The 24,067-nt window shown below is 37.9% G+C and overlaps 1 protein-coding gene across 1 annotated transcript; it reads right to left on the bottom strand.

Moving 5' to 3' along the window:
- Nucleotides 1-2,256: 2,256 nt before the first annotated feature.
- On the bottom strand, nucleotides 2,257-13,918 carry LOC128379161 (SEC14-like protein 1). The gene is made up of 16 exons (XM_053338797.1): nucleotides 13,760-13,918; nucleotides 13,309-13,397; nucleotides 10,786-10,935; nucleotides 10,405-10,536; nucleotides 8,374-8,502; nucleotides 8,054-8,273; nucleotides 7,226-7,335; nucleotides 6,763-6,952; nucleotides 6,249-6,337; nucleotides 6,078-6,148; nucleotides 5,797-5,968; nucleotides 5,117-5,251; nucleotides 4,696-4,830; nucleotides 3,517-3,768; nucleotides 3,223-3,401; nucleotides 2,257-2,937 (listed from the first exon to the last, which is right to left on the bottom strand). The coding sequence occupies exons 2-16, from the start codon at nucleotides 13,369-13,371 to the stop codon at nucleotides 2,832-2,834; spliced, it is 2,133 nt and encodes a 710-aa protein (XP_053194772.1). The 5' UTR covers nucleotides 13,372-13,397; nucleotides 13,760-13,918; the 3' UTR covers nucleotides 2,257-2,831.
- Between the last annotated feature and the right edge of the window lie 10,149 nt (nucleotides 13,919-24,067).

Below are 24,067 nucleotides of genomic sequence, written 5' to 3'. Positions count from 1 at the left end.
TACAATGTCTGATAACATTTTCTTTACTGTGATCAGGTGGTTAAAACAAAAAATATTTAGCCTGCAACATTTGATAGATAGAGAGAATTAGTGGCTAGATAACTAATTTGCTAGCCAGTTTTAGCACAAGCTGCTTTTTTACCCATTGTAGTTTAGGTGCTGTCATCATTTAACCTTGGCTTCTGAGAATGCATCAGCTCCCCTTCATTTGTTCTTTAAAGTAGATTCAAAGGTGTATATTGAAGTCGGGATGTGGTGCATTAATCAGTAGTTAGAATAATATAACCTGTCTGACTTTCGCTATTGAAGAGATGTTGATTAAAAAAAGATCCACCCCAAATTAGCCCCGTGTTGAATACTCCCTTGCTCAACCGTGGCATCATTTGTTCGAGCACTGACTTTGGTATTACTGAGAGAACATGATTCATTATCATGCACATATTCCCAGTGAAGGCTGTGGTGTTTATATCTGTAACAAGAAGTCTGAGACTATTTCAGTAGCACATTATCAATGCAGTCCTCTCTGCCAGCTGTGCTCGCAATAAGAATGAAGAGATCTAGTGTTCCTGGTTGTAGCATTATTCAAAAATTTAATTTCTCCTCCAGACTATTACCAGTGTGGTGGGAAAGCTCGGTCAGCCAACAGCTTAAGAGGCAGGTCGAAAGAAGAGTGCAGTTTTCTTAGAGGGATAAAGAAGGGATTGAATCTTCAGTTCACAGGCCTGTTTTTTTTAGAGACAGACTCCAGATAATCTTGTTGTTATATATTTGTGATACTCACACCACAAAAGGAATAACTGTGATGAGAGGGTGAGGTGTTGCAAATGCAGACAGTGAAAGTGTCTTCTGCTTCTGCTGCTACATGAATATGTGAGTCTAGAAGCCGTCAGTTGTTTGTTATTGTCACAGGCTGACACCAAAAACTATTCTTTGCACGTAGTTGGAAATATTAACCGACATGATTGAAAACAAAATGAAATCCTGAGGGTTTGTGAGACAAAAAAACATCTTAGGAGAAAAGAGATCCAAAGAGATCTAGAGTGTGACCATCACCACACAAACTTCAAAGATGATCTCCTATTTTATGATAATGTACAGCCATTTAAAGCCATTGCAAGTACAATTTGACTATCTGTGGACAAACTTTTGGTTTTCTCTATCTAGTTGAAGGAAATTACAGGCTCAGGTTTATGGTATGTTTTGTGTGTGTTCCGGTATATGCATTTCCTCATTAGTTCCAAGGCATGTCTGAACTCTCTTCTCTTGCTTCTATCAATTCTCTGAAATGCAACACAAATTGAGATCTTATTAAGGCTGTTTCTGAATGATTTAGCCAATTCTGTGATCAGTTTTGGACCACAGCTTTAACTATTGCAGTTGTGCAACCTTTAGTGGTCTTCTTTGATGCAGTTTGTCCATGTTTGGTGTTGCTACAAGCCATCCTTCACACCAACAACAGTAAACAAGTTGATACACTAATGTGTGATGCATTATTTATGACTATTCAATCAACTTAGCAAACTGTTTTTAGCAGTATAATAATCTTTGCTCTTTGAGCTTGTGAAGGCCAGTAAAAATAATTCAGCCTCAAATCACACTGCTGAAGGAGAGCTTTTAATGACAAATAAAGCGTATGAGGAGAAAGAGGTGCTGCTATTTATGTGGACAATGTGTGTCTTGGGAGGTCATTAGAACTGAGAAGCTGAGTAATTTAGTGAATAAGCTGCTGGCAAAGTCACTGCACTTCCTCTTTCTAAGAGACACATCGGCAGGAAGTCAAGTTCCTGCTCAATCAGAACATCAGAAAAACTAGATCCACCTGACTTCGTATTGTGTTCAGATAAGCAGCAACATGACAAGTTTTCAAACCAAGGAAAAAACAAAAACACAAGGAAATTCAATTAAGCTTTCGCTGGAAGCATCTGATAAGTTTATGGAAATTAAAGTTTTATGTAAATCAGTTGTCTGCCTGGCCCTGTGCCAGATCACAAGGGGCTGCGCTATATTGCATTCAAATTAGCTGCCTCAGAAACCTCAGCAGCTATGCCTAACAAGCCCAAAAACAACATTACATGCAATCTTGAGGGTCTATTGCATATTTTGAAAGAGATTTCACTCTTTACATCTCACCTACTGTAGTAAAAATGATGAATAACTGATCTTCAAAATCATACAAACTTACCATTTCACTCCAGCACTGCTACTGCAGTCATCTTTTTCTCAAAACTCAGTACAAAGAAACACTTTGGAGGTTACATACATATTAATTTGTGTGGTAAAGTCTTTATTCAAGCAATTATCCTTTCAATTTCTGAGAAAGACCAGTTTGAGTGAAACATGATGTACTAAATCCATTGCAGATGAGCTGTGAGCTGTTTGTGTTACAGAGTATACTGACATCTTGTGGACAATTGAAGTAACTTCAGGTATAGTATCTGTGTGCTTTGGTCATGCTTTTTACTGCTCTATTTAATTGAATGTAAAAACTGCTATTTGCAATGCTGCTTCTTTTTCATTTATTTATCCATAAGAATAGCAGTAGATGTTCTTCTGAATGTCATCTAACTGCAAATCATATATGTATTTAAAATTACTAATAAAAAATAACAAGTCAGTCCTCACAGTCACAAAAAAGGCTACTTCAGGTACATTATTTCCAAGAAACTCTACTGATAAATGAAGACAAATATTTCCATAATACTCCTCTCACCTTCAAATGTCAGATTTTATTCTAATCAAAAACCGTCTTTTTGAAGGCATAAGGCACAGTCAGAGGCAGATGTCAGTAGATTTAAGGTCAGTCTCGCCTTTGGACACCTACTGAGCAGATGCTACCTTGAGATGGTGGAGCTGGTCTGTGATTGTCTAGAGGAAGTAGTCACAGCACTGAGCTGGGAGAAACCACTATGACTGGACTCCAGACTGGTCATGGACCCCCTAGAAATAACAAAAAGAGAAATGTTAATAAATGTTAATTCTCAGTCATGATTCTGCCCCACAAATGGCTGTACAAGCCTTTCAAGCTACATAAAAAACATATGCATAAAAATTCTCTGTAAAACACAAGAAAATGTAAATTCCAGAAATATCCAAACATTGATTTTTTAAAAATAAAACCCACACTAGAGAAGTGCAGCCTGTATGAAAGACAGCTTCAGTACGATATAAAGAAAAAACATGACATGGCCAGAGAAAAGACGGAGATAGAATAAATAAACTGACCTGAAGTCATGGGAGGCCAGCACCTCAGTGTAATACATGATTTTACACTTGTGGGAAGAGACCTGCAGAGATGCCAGCACATCATCTACACGAGGCAAGCTGGAGGCGGAGCAGGCTGGGGAGCTGTGGAAGCGCCACTGGAGGATGTAGAAGCCCGGCCAGCGTGTTATGTGGGAACCCTGTTTGAACAGAGGAAATCTTCCAGATCAATTTGAGGACTGACTGCTTTGAAACGGCTTTAAAAAACCCAGTGCAGATGGCTCCACTCACTCCAATACACCACCAGCTTCTCACCTGTACGCTCTCCCCCTCCTTACAGGTGAGGGCCTTCTCCACCAAGCTGTAGTCCTGACCCAGCACCCAACTCTTGTCTATCAGCTGGGCGTTGACTGCCCCTAGGGACGTAATGCCATGGGTTGCAAGAGTGTCTTTTTTTGGAGGCTGAGGGAGCCTCTTGGAGTGGTAGATATTGAAGATCACATCGCCTTTAGACACATCAAAGTCCCAGGTGATGACAGAGGAGGCCTCTGTGATCTCGATCAGCATCTGTAGCAGGATGTAAAGAGATTGGGAACACAGAACAGCAGACAGCAGGCCATTAATCACATGGTTTATCTCTTGCTGCATGCCTGCAGTGTAGATTTGCTACAGTTGGTGGCACCCTAATCCACAGAATATATTATAAACAAGTAATACCACCTCGTGCTTGTATGCCTCCGCCAACAAGTTAAGTTGCAGTTTACATGTCTTTCCAGACTTATATTTGTAATGAAGACTTGCAGTAGGAGTTTTATAATTTAATAAAAAGGTCTGTGTATTTTCCTGGTATATGTTCACATGCTTGGCCAATGAAACTGATTCTGATAGAGCACAAAGTTTGCCCAAGACAGTAGAAAAAATGCCTTAAATATGGATGTTGCTGCAAATAAGCTACAGTTTCTAAAAGCACAGAAGATATAATCAATTGCTAAAGTTTCAAGGTTGGCTCCCAAGATTAGTGACACCAATTCAGTATCCGATCAAATGTAAAATACAGTCACACTCTCCCCTTCTTCGAGTTACGTTGTTGAGTAATTGCCAGAAAAGTGCCAACAGTGAAACTGACTTTTGACCTTTTGGATATAAAATGTCATCACTTCATCAATTCTGTCCTTTGTCATAATTAGTGTATGATTTCTTGAGTTATGGCCAATAGACTATTTTGTGAGGTCACAGTGGCTTTAACTGACCTTTAACCACCAAATCTAAATTAGTTCATCTTTGAGTCCAAGTGAAGGCTTGAGACAAATTTGAAGAAATCCCTTCAAGGCGTTCCTGAGACAGTAAGTTCACAAGTATGGGACAGACAAGTCGAAAACATATCTGGCCATGGCTGACACTGATGCAGAGGCATTAAAATTCCCACATGCTCTGGTAGTCTCATTCTATGTTGCCTAGTTCATTCATTTAGATCTATAAAAGCTTAGACTTTACCTCATATGGAGCTCCCTTAAATATACTGGCACTCTTATAGATGGAGTCAGTCAACAGGCGGTTTTCCTCACTCTCCAGCTCCTCTGCTGTCCTGTACATAGATTTGGGGACCATACCTCCCTCAGGGATGTCACACTGTGTGAGGAGGAAGGGTAGATGGAAAAAACTCATCAAGTTCAAACAATGACAAATAGAAATAACTCACATTTACATAACTGTATATTTTTGGTAATGTGTGTGGAATCGTGTGTACTCTTCCTATACTGTCCCAAAATTAGTAGAAACACCCAATAACATTATTACATTAACTTTAACCTTTATATTAAATGGAGAAAAAGGTGTGGTGCAGATTATTTTACTGTGCCTGCAGGGGCCATAAAATCCACATGTGCAGGTCATTATGCTAAGGAATAAACTTCACCATGGAGTCTCCTCCCAAGAAGTCGGGGATGATCTCTCTGTCAATGTAGTCCACTAAGCCTCCTGGACCCTGGTAGTCATTTCCAGCATAAACAAGGAACTTCTTACGGGTGTTTTCATCGATCAAGGGGCTGACCTGGAAACAAGAGTCCAAGCAGTCATCAGAAAACATGGACATACTGTAGCAGCAGGTTCACCATAAAAATCCATAAATGAATTCATTATACGATGATATTTTTTGTATTCCCTACAAATTTATTTCTGACATTGAATTTAAAACATATTTATCTTCACGTCTTCATATAGCAACTAAAACAGCTCCAATTCAAATCCACATATGTGATGCTTACTGTTTTCATTACTCTTATTGTTTTGCTTTATTGTCATATGTAGTCATGTGTTTAATTTATCTTTATAGCTTTCATGAATACTACTACAACTCCATACACTTTTGCATACTTCTATAGCAATGAAAAAATATCTCCCATGGGAAATCACTAGTTTTTTTCATATTGCAGAGTTTTAATTATCTTAATGTGTTGATATTAGTTTGTTATGTTCCTCTGTTTCATCTTTGTTTACCATTCTCATATTTGCAAATGATCCATCACATGCTGCACTTGACAACATAATGCATTCTACCACAATCAGATGATTACTGAAAGTTATTTTTATTCTCACCAAGGTCCAGAGCACTGGAAAAACTCTTGGTGCCCTCAGGATGAGCAGGCGACCCAGAGTCTCTGGATAGTTGGCCTCCACCACCTCAATGATTCTCAACAGAGCCTTAATTCCTGGTCTCCACAGGTGACGCATAGTAAGACCCTCCAGATCCACCAGGCAAGTCCAACAGCTGGCCAAAACCATAACACAGACATTGCACGAGTGTACAAGTAAGCATGTGTGCAGGTGATCAGTCATTAATCAATGTGACACTGATGATACAAAGAATATTAAGGTACCTAATGGGTCGACCAAAGACTCTAGTGTTTTCCTCACAACGCCTCAGTCCCTCCTCATTGATGGACAGAATCTGGATCACAGTCATCAAGCATGAAGTCAATTTAAGATATTTTAAATGGTTTTTATGTGTATATTAATGCATAAATCTCATGGATATATAATCATGTCACCTGTCTCAGTAGCGCTTCCTCTCCCAAGGCTCGCACCAAACCCTTAATGTCCATTTGACCCAAGCGCAAGATATACAGAGGACGACCATCTAAACACATTTCATACACAGACACGGACCAATACACAGATTATATAACAGCAGCCATCATTTTCTATGTCTAATTAAAGCTGGTGTTTACCATTAATTTAGCATGTGAACATCGGAAGGGCACTTCCTGCACTTAACCCGGTGCATCAGCTGAGCTGTTAAACCCAGTGACTCATTTTCAAACATGGGAGCTACGACAGATGGTGCCCGGACTTCAGAGTCAATAATTTACAGACCACTTTAACCTGTGTGGACTTTATATATAAAGCAGACAAAACATTTCTGCCTCTATCTTCAATATACACTGATAAGTATTCACTTCCAATGTAAACAAACCTCAGAAAAACAACAGTAACCAGAGAAACACAGTGACAGTGAGATAGAGTCAAGATAACATAGAGTAGGCTGTATCACTCAAACAATACCTCTGTCATGGTGGTGCCAGCCTCCAGTATAGTAGTCCTGTAGTAGCTGGGGGCGCTCCCAAGAGTCTAACAGGAAATCCACCTGATATTGCTTCCTCCAAGTAAGAGACTGGCACAAGAACTCCCTTGCTTTGTCAAGGTTGAAGTCTCTGGCCCTCAGGAAGCGCAGCACGTGCTGGTCCTTTGGAATCTGTACCACAAAAATGTTTTAAATTTCCCGATAACAGAATATATTAATAGATGCATGCAAACCAGCCGCATTAAGGCATTAAGGTGGCCTATTAGACAATGGATGCTTTTAGTTACTATACTATAATTTAAATGTAAAAGCATGAGCTAAACAGAAGTATAGGCTGTGTGAGAGTGTAGTAAATAAATTGATGTGTATTTTACGTAACAATACAAACAGCTCTGTATTCAAACAATATATTTATACATATATATAAATCAATGTATAAGTGACCTTGCCCTTGTGGGTTTCCTGGAGCCACTGGCGCAGTCGAATAAGACAGCTCTCCTGCATAGGCGTTAAATCACCTAGGTAACGTCTGATGTAATCAGCATCCAACTTATCTACAGGACAAAACACATATACAGTGTACAGTCAGCACATATTGCATGCATCACATGGAGACATCAGACACTGTGTGCACTTGAGTGGAAATAATGAAATAAGCTCTACATTGTAAGTGATGTGCTATTGTGTGCCGCTTTGTATTTGTATGTGTCCTGTGCGTTTTTTGCTTTGCTTGCTGTTATATGTTTTATTATTGACCTATGAAAGGGACGGCAGATGATAATGAGCTATAAGCTAACTCTGGTACAGTACATCAAATGGTAACATCTATGTTTAACACTGTACATGGTTATAGTAAACAAATGACTACGACTATACCAGACATGTACATAAGGCAGCTAGTTGGCACTGTCTTGTGAGCTAATTTGGCTTAAAATGTTTCAGCAAGCTTGGGCCTGTTTGCTGCTGTTCTTTTTGACACAGAGCATGCATTAGCAACCCAAGAACAGAGGTGGTATTAATCTTGTAAAAATTGCTGTTGCATCACTCATAATCAGTGGTGTGAGGCTACAGGCTTGGCTGTGTTAAAGCATACAGTACATTCAGCTTTTTAAATGCCATTGAACTATCTCTCACTAAATATATTTACTGTGACTCAGTTAATACAAAAGGACAGTTCACATTACACGCATCTTTGCATTTATACACTGCACTTTTGTGTTGTGTTTTGGCTGCTATTCTGTACTCCATTGTGGCAAGTGAGTACACACTGACCATCAGGGGAGCCAGCTACTAGCTCTGTGTGGCCGACAGTGTCTTTATTGGACAGCCCATCCTTGGCACTGTTGATAGGGATGACTCTGGCAGTAGAAGGCGGTGGCAGCTGGAGCCTGGCAGCAGTAGTGTCAGAGACAACAGGAGGTGTCCAACGAGGTATATAAGTTATTCCTTCTTCCTCCAGCTGTCTGAGGTAGTACTCAACAATCTCTTTACCCTAAAAAATGGGATGGATATGAGACTCCGTGTTAATGGGACTGTTGGCATGTGCATAAACAAAGCTTCACATTATTAACAGTCAATTCAAACATACAAACCTTTTTAATGCTACAAGCATACTGTTTCATTGCTATCTTCTCCGCTGTGCTCTCAAAGCCAAAAAAGGACTTCATATCCAGACTAGCTGTCTGTTCAAAGCATGTCCAGTCCTCATTCTCTGGATGAACCTACGGAGGAGGACAAAAATGTGTGACAGATGTTGAAACTTCAACTCAACATCTTAATTTATTTATTTCAGAAAAGCACAAAATCGGGCAAACAATGCAAAACGTGAAGCCTCCATAGCAAAAACACTTGAAGTGTACTCATCAGTTGAGTATTGTAGTAGACATCTGGTGTCTAGCAAACTTTTAAAATGAACAATATTTGTATATTCACAGATTCTGGATTCATCACTGAGAAGGAGGGTATTTAAAAAACATATAAAAGCATATAATTCACAAACTATTAGTTAAAGCCACTCCTACCTTTCTTGCATTTCACACAGCACTTTGAAAAAACTTGAACAGCAACGACCCCTCCTCCCACCTATGTCCCCCCCCCCCCCCCCCCCCCCCCCATTCTGACCGAATGATATGATTGGTCAGAGTTTTCACAGAATATTATGAGAATGGAATAATGATGAGTTTCTATGCCTGGTGGATCTCTCTGACATTTTAGAGTGCTATTACCTTGTTAATAGCATTTTAACCTAAACAAAAAAAACAAAATTAAATGAAATGAAATGATATAGCTGGAGGGAATTATGTTGTGGAAAACCAGGAGAATTTAATAGGGAGAAATTACAATTACTCCTCCAGTTAACACAAGTGATTAGCACTGGCCTATTCAACTGGCAGCCTGTGGGCCACATCCAGCCAAGAAGCAACCTCTGACTGGCCCAGCGAGCTTGAATTACATAGGCTATTTAATGGCAATTTTAATTGCAATATAATTTCATTGAAAACATTTGTTAATATCAATGTTATTTTGAAGCCTAAATAATTACAGCACTGCAGCTATAGTCTAAAATCTGTAACCGGTAAAAACAGCATGAGAAACATTATTCTGCCTGTCACTACAGGATCAGAATCAACCGGGGATGTGAGTCGTGCCTGTGCTAGTGGGTCTGCCATCTTGGACAGCTCGGTAAGGCAACACCAATTGAACAAACCTCAAACACGCACCGGATGCAATTAGGCCCCATCAATATAATCCACTAACAGTGCTTGTTTTTGTCACTGACAGGCTCAGATTGTTATAATATGACAACATCATGAGAAATAAAACTTAACCTTTCACTTGATCCACTCTAGTTATTATTGTGTCAAACCAAATCACTCTGAAATCTCACAAGAGTTAAGTTAAGTTAAGATTTCCGAGCAAGACTTGGTTAGACGCAGTAAGACAGACCGTATCAAGCAAAAGGTAAAGAAGAAAAATGTATTTCTCTGTATGGTCCTTTGTGTAGATACTGGTAGAAAGAGTGTGTTATTGGCTACTGTTATTGCCACTTATTATGACTGTTATGATTCTGTGCATTGATAGCCCTTTTTTTATTCTGTTTCGGCACTATGTGATGAATCAAGTGCAGATATGCCACAAAAAAATATTTCTCCTATTTCAAAAGTGAAAGAATAATCAATCATTGCTGTTTTTAACTACATTAATTTGCATTTCTTTCAGATTTATCATTACCAAAAGCTTAGAGAAATGTTCTTAAATAGGCTACTGAAAATATCCCATCTACATTTCCTGGTTTTAAAATCTGGCCCAATGGAATTTGTAATTGCATAGCCCTGGATTAGTGTATTTGGCACACTGTAAGAGGATGATGTAAATTAATGAAATTACATTCCTGCAGTGAATGGAAAAGCCAGATTTTTACAAATGCAGCAGTCAGGACATACATATGACTCAGACTTCCACGTTGCTGTTTGCTGTGTCAGCACACACTGTATTGCTTGCTCTGTTCCAGTTGATAAGCACTAATAAAATCATTATGTAAAAACAATAAAACTATCATAACAACAAATAAATAAAACTCTCTTCCTGGGCACATGATTATCTTGCTTGACCCTGGAGCTCACCGTGTAGTTGCAGCACTCGTGGACAATGACTCTGCTGGAAAAAGTCTCGTTACGGACCTCAATGTGAAGTGTCCTGTCTTTGCGGTTCAGAGTATTCTTCTGGATGAAGTACAGATAGTCTACACCGGCAATCTACAGCCATAAAAACACAAATTCAATTGGTTTACACACACACACATTTGGTTTTCTTCATTTGTTTACAGGCAATCTAATGCAATCTAATCTAGTGCACAAAATACCAAGTTAAAAATGACCCCTCTCTGACACAACCTGGACAAAAAAAAAATCATTTTTTGGTTCTTCCAAAGAAAACATTTTATCTTATTATAGCAGATGACTGTTTCATGGCCTTTGACCAGTAAAATTTCAGAGGAGGGGTACCCGTTTGAGAAGTCGTGGGGCATCAGCGTCAATCTTACAGCGCCTCTCAGTTACCAGCGTAGATCCGTCCTCACTTTGGCTTTCACTGATGACCTCGCTGTCTACAAACACTGGTATCAAGGGGCACTTTGGGAACCTCCTCACATAGGCCTGAGGGGGATAAATAAATCACATTTAAAAAGAACATTTGTCACAGATAATTATAGACTGCTGTTATATATGTTGTGTTCATTCAGACATTTGATTTGAACAACTGTTGTACTTGTATTTGCCCTAAAAGTAACACGATTTCCTTGTCAGGCTAGGATGCATTTCATTTTTAATGGCTTTAACAAATTATATTAAAAATATAAAAAAATGGTATTAAAATGTTATGGGTTTTGCACTGCAACAGCCTGCAGCTGCAGCAGCTTTTTCACAAGCAGTCGGTGTTGGCTTTGTGTTTTACTGCGAAACAGCATATTGTATGACCATCTGCTCAAGCCAATTTCCCCAAGCCTCACCTGTCAATATTGATTGAATTGCTTTTAAGTTGCTCCAGGATATGCTAAACATTGGACCTTATGCTGTGTGTCACAGCTTCGACCTTTAAGTCCTCAATCTGGATAACTAGCAGCAGGGCAGTTTTTGCTGACAAACTACTGACAGGTAGCAGAAGGTACTATAGAGGGCTAACTATTTAAAGATTTAGAATAACAATTGATTAGTTCACAGTGGAGTAGAAAACTATAACTAACACTCTAGGATACTTGGATGTCCGATAGCCTATGACTCAGAAGATTTTCAATGTTGGTAGAACTACACAGACTGTACTGGCAATATAAACAGACCACAAGCATTGACATGAACTGAAAAGAAGTCAAAGACAGCAACAGGTTATACACACACACACACACACACACACTCTTTGTACTAATGCAGCACAGCATATAAGCAGTCTAATCAATAAGATGACATTATTAATGGGAAAGGTTTCCTTGGTAAATAAGCAGCATTGACTGGCGTTGTGTAACCAAAACAAACAACATGTTTCACTGATTGCAGACAACCAGAAATTTCTGTCCTAATTATTCCCCTCGGAGCTATAAGAATAACTGTCAGTGGCAGGATCAGTCAGAGGACTAATGAGAAAGCTGGGAGATAAATGTAAGCAGCGGAGGTGGTAGACTATCCACTAGAGTCTCACCTTAATAATATCAAGACTTAAATCTTTTCAAAAAGGATTACTTTATTTAGACCTTTTTCAATGACCTGCACTGACGCAAGAGGAACTTTAAACCTCAGATTTACTTAGAGAGATGTTTCATGGAAAAGTATCATAACGCTTGTGTAGGTGTTAACTTGAGCTGTGTGGTGACAGTCACAGCTGCAGTTATAGCCTGCAGAGCAAAGTGTCACTGTAGCATCACGGTCTTTACCCCGCTCTGAGGACATTGCATAAGCTCCTGGCTTAATATGTAACTGCACAGAACAAGAAGCAAAAGCAAGACATTGTGAAAGTGGCAAACATGACAAACAGACTGCACATCAACAGCATTTTTTCTCTTATCCTACTGCTTTACATTGAGTTTATAGCATTCAGTTGCAGGTTGAAGGTGAAGAAAGCAATTATAAAAGATATTTTCCACTCAAGGACAGAAAGGTTTGCACCTCATATGGTAAAAAAATGTTTGGAATTTGGGATCTTTGTTGCTATTACAGTGGATTTCCTGTTATGGACAGTTGAACACTGCTGTAATTTGGCTGGTGTAGAAAGCAGCCCTTGGATTTGGTGGGCCTAACATCAAAATCCATCAACGATTACAGTAATACAGCTGGGAAAAATGTTGCTGTCCAACTTCATTGTGGCTGCGGCTTATATCAGCGTTACACCATCTACATTGTGTCAGCTGTTCACAGGAATAAGACCAGTCAGCTTCAATATGTTCTTTAACAAAACAACTAGACCTATTGTGGAGGCAACACAGATAACATGGTCGGTCTGCCATTGGAAAACAATGAAAAGAAAAAAAATGTAATTTACAGGTTGCAACGTTTAATAAGCAGCAGCCTTTTGTAGATTACTGAAGGTTGCACAATTACCACAGCTGCATGAGAGATAGCAAGAGAAAGCATACAGTATACTCTGTCTGCCCAGCCATTACACAGCATTTATTGTGAGTGTCTATCAAGAATGATACAGACAACCCTGGAAGGCAGACAGACAAGGCTTGAGATATTTAGTAGTTTATAAAAGTTGTTGGTCTGCTTTCACCCTCAAGTGAAAACTCTGCTTTTGATTTTGAACTTCTACATTAAAACATTCAATTTTCAATTAAAAAAGGAAAGAAAGTAGTTTAATGAGTGCAGGGGTGAAAGTTCAACTGGCTGAAATAGATCAGACACATTAATCCCCTGTTTAGTTATGCAAGAGCCTGCAGAGTCATCACACTCGTATCCACTGCTGCCTTATGTCATATGATGTCAGAGGTGAAAGACATTATATGGACTATATGGTTCATTCAATACAAACACACTACTCACCGCCATGATTAGTTCAAATGGATGCTTGTAGACTCGGACCGGGGACTGGTATTCCTGCACCATGGTTGCAGCTCATTAACCAACAACCTCTGTTCAATAAACAGAGACAAACATAGACACAGCAAAGTAAGAAATTTAAAAGGCACGACAGCACTTTGCACGGCTCATTAATGCCTGACTGCCTGCCATAAAAAGTTCATTGTGTACTAGCTGAGCAAAGGGTCAGATGTAAGGACAAAAAAGAGCGAGTCTTATGATTATGTTGCGTTAAAGTGTTTAAACTATAGTCTGTACAAGAAGAAAAAGAAGTAACTTAACAGGAATGCTTCAATAATATCAAGTATTCAGAGTTAGTATCAAAACTTATACAGGCACATAAAGTACTGTGTCACTATAGCTACAGGGCCTGAACACAACGGGAGGGAAAAGACTTAGAGTAAAGTTGACTTACAGTAGTGTTGAATCCTGAATGGTAGATTTGCGTTGCGTATGCGTAGCTGTCCAATTTATCTGAATATCATCCACACTTTCATCAGCTGAGAGAGGAAAGTATAGTTCCTCGCATAGTACACTGTGAAATGAAAAACACAGCTCTGAGCGGTGACTGTTAACTCCGCCTCTTTCAGACAAACAGGAAGTCTGTCTGACAGTCGGGTCATTCCGTGTCAAATCAGACAGGATCCAGGAGATTGCTTGCAGTACATTTTGTTCTAAGCTTGTCTGTTTGGCTCCCAAAAATATGGCCTTTGTTCAGTTCCAATGTTTTTTTTTGGGTTTTTTTTGGCCCTTATTTTTTTTTTCTTTTTACACTCTCAAAAATGTTTAGCTTATGTATTAGTATCTTGAAATGTAGAAAAACAAAACGTTCTCTGTATGATTGAACCACTGAAAGTTTGCCTACCTATTGATTTTCTGTAAAGCTCTTCAGAAATATTTTACTGATTCTGTGCCAGTGTCTCAGGTAGTGTCTCAGGTATTTAGGGCAGCTTTGTTACATTTATTACCAAGGTTAAACTTATTTAGCCTCCAATATTGATTTACAAAAGTTATATTTACAGCAGACCAATAATTTGACGAATGTGGCAGAAGTCATTGAAGAGAGTCCATCATAAAAATAATTCCATTAAAAATAATCCCAAATCCCAAATATGAGTCCACTGACCACATGAGAAATGCAATGCAAAATACAATCTTTCTTTAAAAAGTTTTAAGATTATTATTAATATGATCATAATTATATCAATTTCACACATTTCTACACATTATAATTCTCACACTGAAACCATCTGATGTGTATTCCTGTGATTTCTAAGTTTAAATAAGCTTTGATCCAAATCTAAAATTATAATTTACAATCACTCTTAGAGAGAATGATGGAAAATTAATTTGACTTTATTACTTTTATTCACTCCATTATTTGCTGACTTTGAAATGAAATTCATGGTTCAATTTCATTTTTCACCTTCATCCCTGCTGGTTGTCCAAAAGGCACTGCACCTGACTCATACTCTGCGCCTTGCTGATGGGAAGGCCAGATGAAAATGACCTCATGTTGCTTTTTGTTATTCAGTTTTCACTTAATACAACATTATTTTTGTCTATATTAAATTCTGGGTCAGTTCACTGAGGTATTTATCTACTGTGGGCGAATAGTATCACCATCTTTGTTACAACTAACTTTCTTAATCCTCAAATGCATGGATCTTTGCAACCTACAGCCTGTATTAGAACATCCATCCATCCATCCATCCTCTTCCGCTTATCCGGGGTCGGGTTGCGGGGGCAGCAGCCTAAGCAGGGAAGCTCAGACTTCCCTCTCCCTCTGTATTAGTTAACAGTTTGTTAATATTAAAAATGTGTTATTTTCATAATTCTGCTCTAAAAATCAATTGAATTACACACAAGATATTTCTAATATTCATTTATTAAATTAAACACTCAGTATGTAGCAATACCTGGAATATGTTTGCCACAAAAACAAACCAGTCAATTATGTCACATGTTAAGAATTCATCCTGCAGTCCTGTCACATATCATTATGTTAATGCTGTCCTTTACATGGTTATCTCTTACAGTGACTGAAATTAACATGCAACATTTATAGAGTAGATGTATTTGCTGTCTTTGTACTGCCTCACATTAGCTGTTCCAGTAAGATGCAGCTGGTCCCACATTGAGACTCCTGAAGCAGCATCTGGGGGGGAAATTCAAAGCTACTGATCTGGCATTCTACAAAAAGGTACCGGATTCCAGTGGGGTACGGGGGCATCCTGGGAGGGGGAAGTGGAGTTCAGATAAGCTCTTTTTCCTAATCAGCCTCAGCCTCATGTTACCGTGAAGCAAGCTATTCTCAGCAAATGTCCCCCACACTGTTTTGGGTAAATATATATGCCACCTTTCTCCAAATGCGCAGTCGCTCTGCTCTTTCTAACAAAATACTACAAAAGATACAAGATTTGGGTTCATTCCCACAGTCAGGCTTTACTTTGTCAGTCAAGGCAATAAAACCATGTTGCTTTTTTTGTGTTGACCTTTTTAAAGAATGCACAGTTACGGAAAACACCTGACAAACACGCTGTGAAGTGCAATGACATGCACTATATATTTTTCTGCAATCCATTTTTACGATTTCTTCTGGGGGGGTTTTCTGCAAGTGGGTGTTCTAGGTTGTTTTTTCTGAGCACATTTCAGTTTGGGTGTCATCTCCAATCATACTTTAATTATGATCAAGGGCTATACAAAGCATTCTTGGCTCCATTATGACAAAAATGATTACTTTGAAATTTATATCCTGACATATTCTGCACCACCTAGTCGAAGGCTATAAAAAATACAAGGACTCGTCTTTTCCTCCTGATTTAAATAATCACTTACATTATTGGTTGTTTGTGCTAATAATAGTCCAGCAGTACAGTGATGCAAACTGCAAAAGATTAAGGTGAAGACTGAAATTTCCTTTCAGCTCAGCTCAGCTCATCACCTCTCTGAGCCTCTTTTCAGAATCCTCTTTGCTGTTATGTCTAATTAACTCTAATAACAACTAAAGAATATTGGATATTTCTCTCCTGAATGCTACCCAGACTTCACACACCACAGACACTGTTAAGAGCTGAAACCTCAGTACCAATAAATCTCATGGAGATTATGCAGCCATATAGCTTTTATTCATGCATTGCTAATCCACAGCATAAATAAACCTCTTTTCATCAGCTGTTCAGCTACAGTAATAAAAGAATAATGAGAACAGAAAGTAGGCGCTGTTAAATTGAATTCTTACATTACCAACATTACAAGCAGTGTCTTATGAATATAAAGACTATGACCTCAAGTTAGGGATCATAATAAAGCAAACAGGCACAAATATTTACCAAAAATCTTGACGAATCGTTGCTGTTTCTTCTTCCAGTATAACAAAACGCTGCTCAAAAAATAAACCAATGAGTAAAATTCAGATGAGCTTGCTTGTGGCTATTCAGCTCCTAAAATGTTGCTGTTTTCCTTCTCTGTTTCTCCAGGGGAAGTCACCTCAGGGAAGAAGTCCATTTAAATTAAAATGGAGGCCATTTCAGGAAAAAAGGAATAATAGACTGAGCTTTGAGGAATCTGAAAAGATTCATGAATTTCAGACCAACACTGAATTTATCCAGGAGCCTCAGGGTTTAGCAGTGTGTATTAGATCATTTTAAATTCAGGTGAGGTACCCCCGACCCATTCATGAAACTTTCAACACCCTGAAAATTGAAGTGTATGTTTGTATGTGTGTTTATTTAAAAAGGAATAGGAGAAAGTAGTCCTGAGGCTAATGTGTTGATCTGCATCATCTGCTCATTAGTGCAAAGTTAACCAAGAGAGACAAAGACAAATATCAACATCACATTGCTACTCGCTTATTCCAATATTCCTCGAAGGTGTGAGGCAAGTTAGCATCAGTGTTTCGAAGGTATACATAATTAGTCATCACTTCTTGTTGACAAGTGAACACATTCTTTATTCCACGGCAGATCGCACACATTTTGTTTGTCATGATAAAAAGGTATTAATCTGTCACCTGGATGCACCATGTAAAAGTTTGATGTCTGAGATTAAATGTTTTGGATAACAAGTGGAAGCTGCAGGCAATTAGACTTCAAAGTGCCGATTCAGTTCTGACTGCTTGAATAGCTTTCACAAGAGGTTTAATGGGTGCAACCCTCCATTAGCTTACTTTTCTGTTTTTGTTTTCTAGTTTGGCTTTTATTTTTTTGTGCTATTATCAGATTGGAATATTTATTTAAATAAAAAGATGAACACAAAATGAATTCATTCATCTTCCATGCAAATATCTTCAAAGTCGGAAACACACATTCCCTGGAGAGAACACTTTTATCTGCTGTAATGAAGAGTTGATTTGAAGGTTTTCCAGCTGGTCAGATGAAACACTATACACTTAGTGTAATGGCATAAAGGTCAAACTACAGGTAGCAAATGTGGTTCATTAGTGAGTCAACCCCCCGGCGGGTCATACTAGGGAGTTGCTTTTATTTGAGTGGGGAGGTTGTAGGTTAGATAGGATGGCAGAGGCAGATATTTCATGCTGGGTAAACACCATTAACATGGTACATAATGAGAAATCTGTCAATTCTACTTTTTTTTCACACTTCTGTCTGATGGGGGATGTTGTTCATTTACAGTCCACTTGAGGTCCTCAGTCCATAACCAATCATTGGAGGTTGGGAGAAAAAAAAAATCAAAACAGGAAATTGTATGCAATGTATATGATAAAATAACTCATACAATTACATATACAAAACATTTTATAAATATGCAAGTGGGAGGTTTTTAATAAGATTATGTTAAGAACACATGAACATTATACCAGGATATTCCTTGAACTTCATGTCTGTCAGTTCTCCTGGCACATAAAGGACACCAGCACCACCACCACTAAAACATCTTCTCTGAGGCTTCACCCATAAGCACAGCCTGTAGCTCCAACACACTGGCCAATGTCAGATTAACATTTAAATTCAGAGCACCTGCACAATGTCTCTGAAGTGCCATGTAGTGTAAGACTGTGTTTTTTCATGACATGGATGAAGCCCTTATCCTGGGTCCCAATTTACATAGGGCCAAAATAAAGCAAAACAAACAAAGGAAAAAACAAAAACCACAGAAAGAAATCTGACCAGTACATTAACATTAACTGATGGCTCGGAAATTTGATAGTGAACACAACAGCAGATAACAAATGGACCTGCACATGCACATAATCTGCTCTATTGGTTTTACAGAAATTCAGAAGAGTGGCTTATTTCCTGTATGAGACTTCCCATCCTCAAGGACTTTTTATTATTGGGTATTTTATTGAAGTGGGAAAGAAATCGTGTAACTATTTAATTCAAACTGGTGCAATATAAATGCAATGGCTGAGATATTCTGCTTGATTTTTAAGAGTAAAATTATTCCCTTCCCTGGTCTCTTCCACCCCCACATACGAACCCTGTGTATTAGCACTGTGCTTTTTTGTGAAGCACACTCATGGATGTAACCTTAAAACATTCTGGTTGGTGAGGAAAGAAAAACAAGCCAACATGAGGTGAAGTTTTGGGCTTGGCTGGTAAAAATAGATTATTATCATGTGCTAATTAGGACCAGAGTTGGAGTAAATTAATATACTCACATGTTTGTTTACACAGCTAGAAGAAGCCTGAGACAATTGTCCCTCATCTTGACTACATTAAAATAGCATATACTTCCGAGTGTGTAGGTTTTCTTTCTTTTTTTTTTTTTACATCTTCCCAAAATATCAAAGGTACACAAGGTTATATCTCTGTATTGAAGAAAGCAGCATGAGTGCCACCTCTTGTCATCACCTTGAAGCTTTTTTTTCATAAAGAATAACACGTCCAGCCCTTCAAACGTAAGCGCAGTCACACTTTCCTGTAACTGTGGCACAAGAGCTCACATGCAAAGGGTAATGAAATACATCACATGCACCCCACCCTATGAAAAAAACCCACATCAAACAGTGCCAGCTTCTAGTACACCCTAAGGATAAAAATCAAAACAGAGACAAGAAATGAGATGTGATATATGAAATCCCATGCCTCTCATCTAAGAAGAAAAAGAGATCATTCTTGTAGTGCATACTCGTTCAAAGAAACATCAATCAGAGCAAGGAAACTTAAAATTAGCCGTCTAAAAATCAATGTAAGACAGAAAATAATGTTATGGCCTGGGAGTGGGTTAAAATAATCACATCTGAGAGGAATACATTTCAACACTGGATTAAAGATTTGCTTAATTGTAATTCTGCAAACTCTATTTAAAATTTGCCAAAATGAACAACCCCCCCCCCCCCCCTTACCTATGTAAGTCTCTAGCTAACCCTAACCCTACAAAGTAGGATTCTTTGTTATTAAAGTCCATGTAAATCATAGACCTCCCCCATCATTAATGAAAATAGCTGTGAGGAGGTGTAACCATAATAATTATTGAATTTCCAGTGTTAACCTACTCACCAACTTAAGCAGTTCCAATCAATATTGGTTTGTTAAACATATAGGATCTCTCTCAAACAAGTTATTCATCTGTCATGAATTTATTCTATCCGACTGCTTAAATGTTTATGATTACTGAAACCTGGATATGTCAAGGAAATCTTTCATCACTAATTGAAGAAACTCCTCTTGGCTACTAACATCTTAATCATCCAAGGGCATTGGGGTGCGGATGTGGCCTAGCAGTCATCTTCAAGAAACATAAATGCTCCCCAACTCCCTTATACCTCCTTTGAATATCTCAGCTTTTTAGTCAGGAGGTAAAACCCCTATGCCTTTTATTTTATTCTACAGACCACCTAAACTAAATACAGCTCTTTTGGAGTTCTCAGAGCTTCTATATTACCATGCCATTGTATGATAGGATTCTGCTTTTATGTGATTTTAATATCCATATATGATGCCCCTCCAACATCTTTATAAGATAATTCCTAAACCTATTTGAATCGTTTGGCTTTTTTCAGTCAGGCAGTGATTCTACCCATTCAATGGGTCACACTTTGGACTTGGTAAAGTCATCTGACTTTGTTCCCATAGACCTGGTTGTAGAGGACACTGGTATGTCAGATCATAATACCATTAGATTTAAGTCTAGACTGTCTGCCTCTGAAATTTTGAGAGAATACATGTACATCTATCAGACAGTAGTTAGGGAAGCAAGGTCATCCTATTTCTCATATCTCATCTCTCAGAACGACAGAGTTTTATTCAGAGTAATTCAACATGTCGCCAGCTCCCCTGCCGGGCCATGAGATTGAACCTTCACTGAAAAATATGATGAATTCCCAAAGTAATAATAATAATAATAATGATAATAATAATAATAATAATAATAATAATAATAATAATAATAATAATAATAATAATAATAATAATGATAATAATCAGCAATAATGTGTAAGTTATTTTATAATAATTTTACAAAGATAAATAAATAGAATGTGACTACGTAGTCAGTGTGAGACAGAGTATGCCACTTAAATTTCTATTATAGATTTTACATACAGTATCATAAACAGGTCATTGGTTACTAGTTATATTCCTTCTTGTTTCAAACACAGCATTATGGTACAAATCATATCTCAACCACAGAAAATGTTCCATCACTATTAGTAATGCTTTATCTTACACTGCACGTCTTACCTGTGGTGTGCCACAAGGTCCAGTCTTGGGTCCATTATTACTTTCAATATGCATGCTTCCACTTGGGGACATTATTCATAAACTTGTATACAGATGACACCCAGCTATATGTACCAATAACACCAGCTGACACCAGTGGTACTCTTATATCCTCCCACAGTGAGATTAAATGTTGAATGTCCAACTATTTCCTTCAGTTAAATTAGAGCAAATCAGAAATTGTTTTATTTAACTCAACAGGATCCTGGCAAAGGTTCCTGTCGAGTCCATGTGCCGGAAGCTGAAGTAGAGGGCCATGTTTATCGCATTGCCCACAGATCTGCTATCTCTGTAGTTGAAGCACAGTGGGTCCAACAGTAAGTCTGTGATGGTATTAAGGTGGCACAGTACAAGTTGCACAGACGACATCATTTCCACAAAGGTCATTGCAATTGAAGACTGTAGTAATGTAGTCCTTTGGTCCTTGATATTTTGTGGATGGGGATGAAAGTCTTGAAGTAGGCGGGTATGGGAGCACACCTTTGACCAAAGTGCCCAGTAATGCCAGAGATGGGATGAGAAACTTATCAAATAGATACAAAGAAGTTCTTTACCTAATGTTCATGAGCTCTTCTGTGATGAAATACCTCCAGGTACTGTAGCAAAATGCTCAATTTACAAGATAAAAACAAGACAACACAATGCACCCACCCATTGAGGAAGCCATTTGCAGCATCATGGTCCTGTACATACTTGTTTCTGTTGTCAAGATGGATTGTAAAGCTCTGGACTCTGAGGCAAAACATGACAAATGACTTTCCTCACAATCTGCTCAGAATCAGTCATTATGATGTATGCCTCCAGTGCCCTTTCATATTCAAATGAGAAAAATGTTGACTACAGAGTCAGGGTAGCAGTGGGAAGAAAGACTCACTCTGTAGATCATCACCTTGTCTTGGCCCTGTTGCCACATACTACTTTAGGGATTGGCCTTCAGTTTAAGAGATATTTTCAAATTGTTATGGTATGTTCGTAAATACCATGTGACCCTGTTTTGGTTCAGGTGGTTATTGATTACTGGTGAGTATCATATTGGTAAGTAAGTAAAGAAAGTAAGTACAAATAGAAGTAACAATGAAAAAATACTCCATTACAAGAAAAAATCTTGCATTTGAAAGATACTTACTAACTGGGAGTATCATGTATAAGTAAAAAAAAAAAGTCCCCATAATATGTTTCAGCATTTTAATGTTGTCAAAGTGAAGCCTTTTTCATGTTTATTTTTATTTTTCCTTTCTTCCTTTCTTTCTTTTTTTTTTTTTACAATCTATGTATATTGTTGGGTAATCTATAACAAAGTTATTTTAAAAGTTATTCTATAAACTGATGATGTTTTACATATCTGAAAATTAGCAACTAACTAGACACATGAGTAAAAAGTACAATATTTATCTCTAATCTACTAATGGTGAAAAAGTAGAATAAAAATGGAAGTACAAGTACCTCAAAACAGTATTTAAGTATAGCTGAATGAATGTACTTACAGTAGTTACATCCAACTACTGCTCCATGGTTTGTTCTAGTTAACAGGCTACATGTTTTATTAATCACATGCCATCACAGATTAATTCTAGTTAACATGCTTATTAGGTTTCTTGCTAAGAGTTAGAAAAGTACATACCACATCGTATGGTAAATATAAAGCTATACAGCCAGGAGATGGTTTGCTCAGCTTAGCATAAAAACTGGAGGCAAGGGAAAATAGCTTATCCAAAGGTGAAAAAAAATCATTACATAGCTGCTGCAACCCCTGAACTAGGACAGTGCCGTAGTGTTATTGTCATACTGGTCAGTATCACAGAGCTAAGTAGCCTACAATAATAATAATACATTTTATTTAAAGGCACCTTTCTTGGCACCTTTCAAGGACATCGTACAGAAAGATTGAAATTAAAAACACATTAAAAAGAAGCAACAATACAAATAACATATAAAAATAAAAACAATATAAAGGTGACAGAGCAATTGACATCAGGAATGGGCAGTTTTAAACAGATGTGTTTTGAGTTGTGACTGACAGACTGAGATAGTGGTTTACCTGTGCCCACATCTAGCTGCACGTATAGCAAAACTGAGGAAATTAGCCACTTTTTTGAAAAGACTGCTCCTGGAACTGTAGAGAAAGAGATAAGTGACAGTGATAATTGTATCTGAAATGCACAACTTTTGGATTTTCATGCTTTTATTAACTTTATTTCAAAAGCAGCTTTTTATATAACCAAACATAAATAATACATTTCTAAAGCATGGTCTTGAATAGCTTTATATTAAATTGACTGAAAGTGTATTGGTTTAACTTAACTTGAAGTTATACTTTGAAATGTAGGTTTCAGTGCACAGTTTTATTGATTCCTGTTTGTGTTTTCTTCACTGTGTGATAACTGTGAGAGGCATTGCTTCCTCCACAGCTGCCAGATGCCTCAAACTGCTGTTCTCAGTAAAGATAATGTGTCACCATATATAATATTGCATAAGGCATCCACTTAAATACTGTATCAACATATATTCTTCTGTATAAGCAGACAGTAAACGGTGGAGGAGAAAATTCAATGACATAATAGTTTTGACATGTCATTAGTCAGTTCTGACAAGCCAGACAACAGCTGTGTGTATCGGTGCAACCCTACTCCTATTATATTAATATGATTATGCTCACACTATAAGCATATTTGCAGCAAGATATGTAGATAATCCTTACTTACATTATTTGGGTCCAGTCAGAGCATGTATACACCTGAGTTGCATTACTGAAACACAACCCAGTGAATTTAACTACAGCTTTTGTGTGATTTTAAAAGTAATAGAACATATGAAGAGGAAGTAATCAAAGCTACTCAATGTCACAACTCTCTTTAGATAATTGAACTAACTACATGACACATGTAAACAGGATTATGACAGGTAGTTTTCACCTTCACAATCATGCAAATGGCATAATCACACTAATGTCATGTCTTAATCGCAGTATCAGCCTTAATTGCACTACTGTGCTCATGTAGACATAGCCATTGATTAACTCATACTCACACTCTGTTTCA

The sequence above is a fragment of the Scomber japonicus genome, chromosome 18 (assembly GCF_027409825.1).
Source record: "Scomber japonicus isolate fScoJap1 chromosome 18, fScoJap1.pri, whole genome shotgun sequence".
Taxonomy (NCBI): Eukaryota; Metazoa; Chordata; class Actinopteri; order Scombriformes; family Scombridae; genus Scomber; species Scomber japonicus.
Note: the sequence above shows the minus strand (reverse complement) of the source record. Positions and strands in the feature narration are given on the sequence as shown.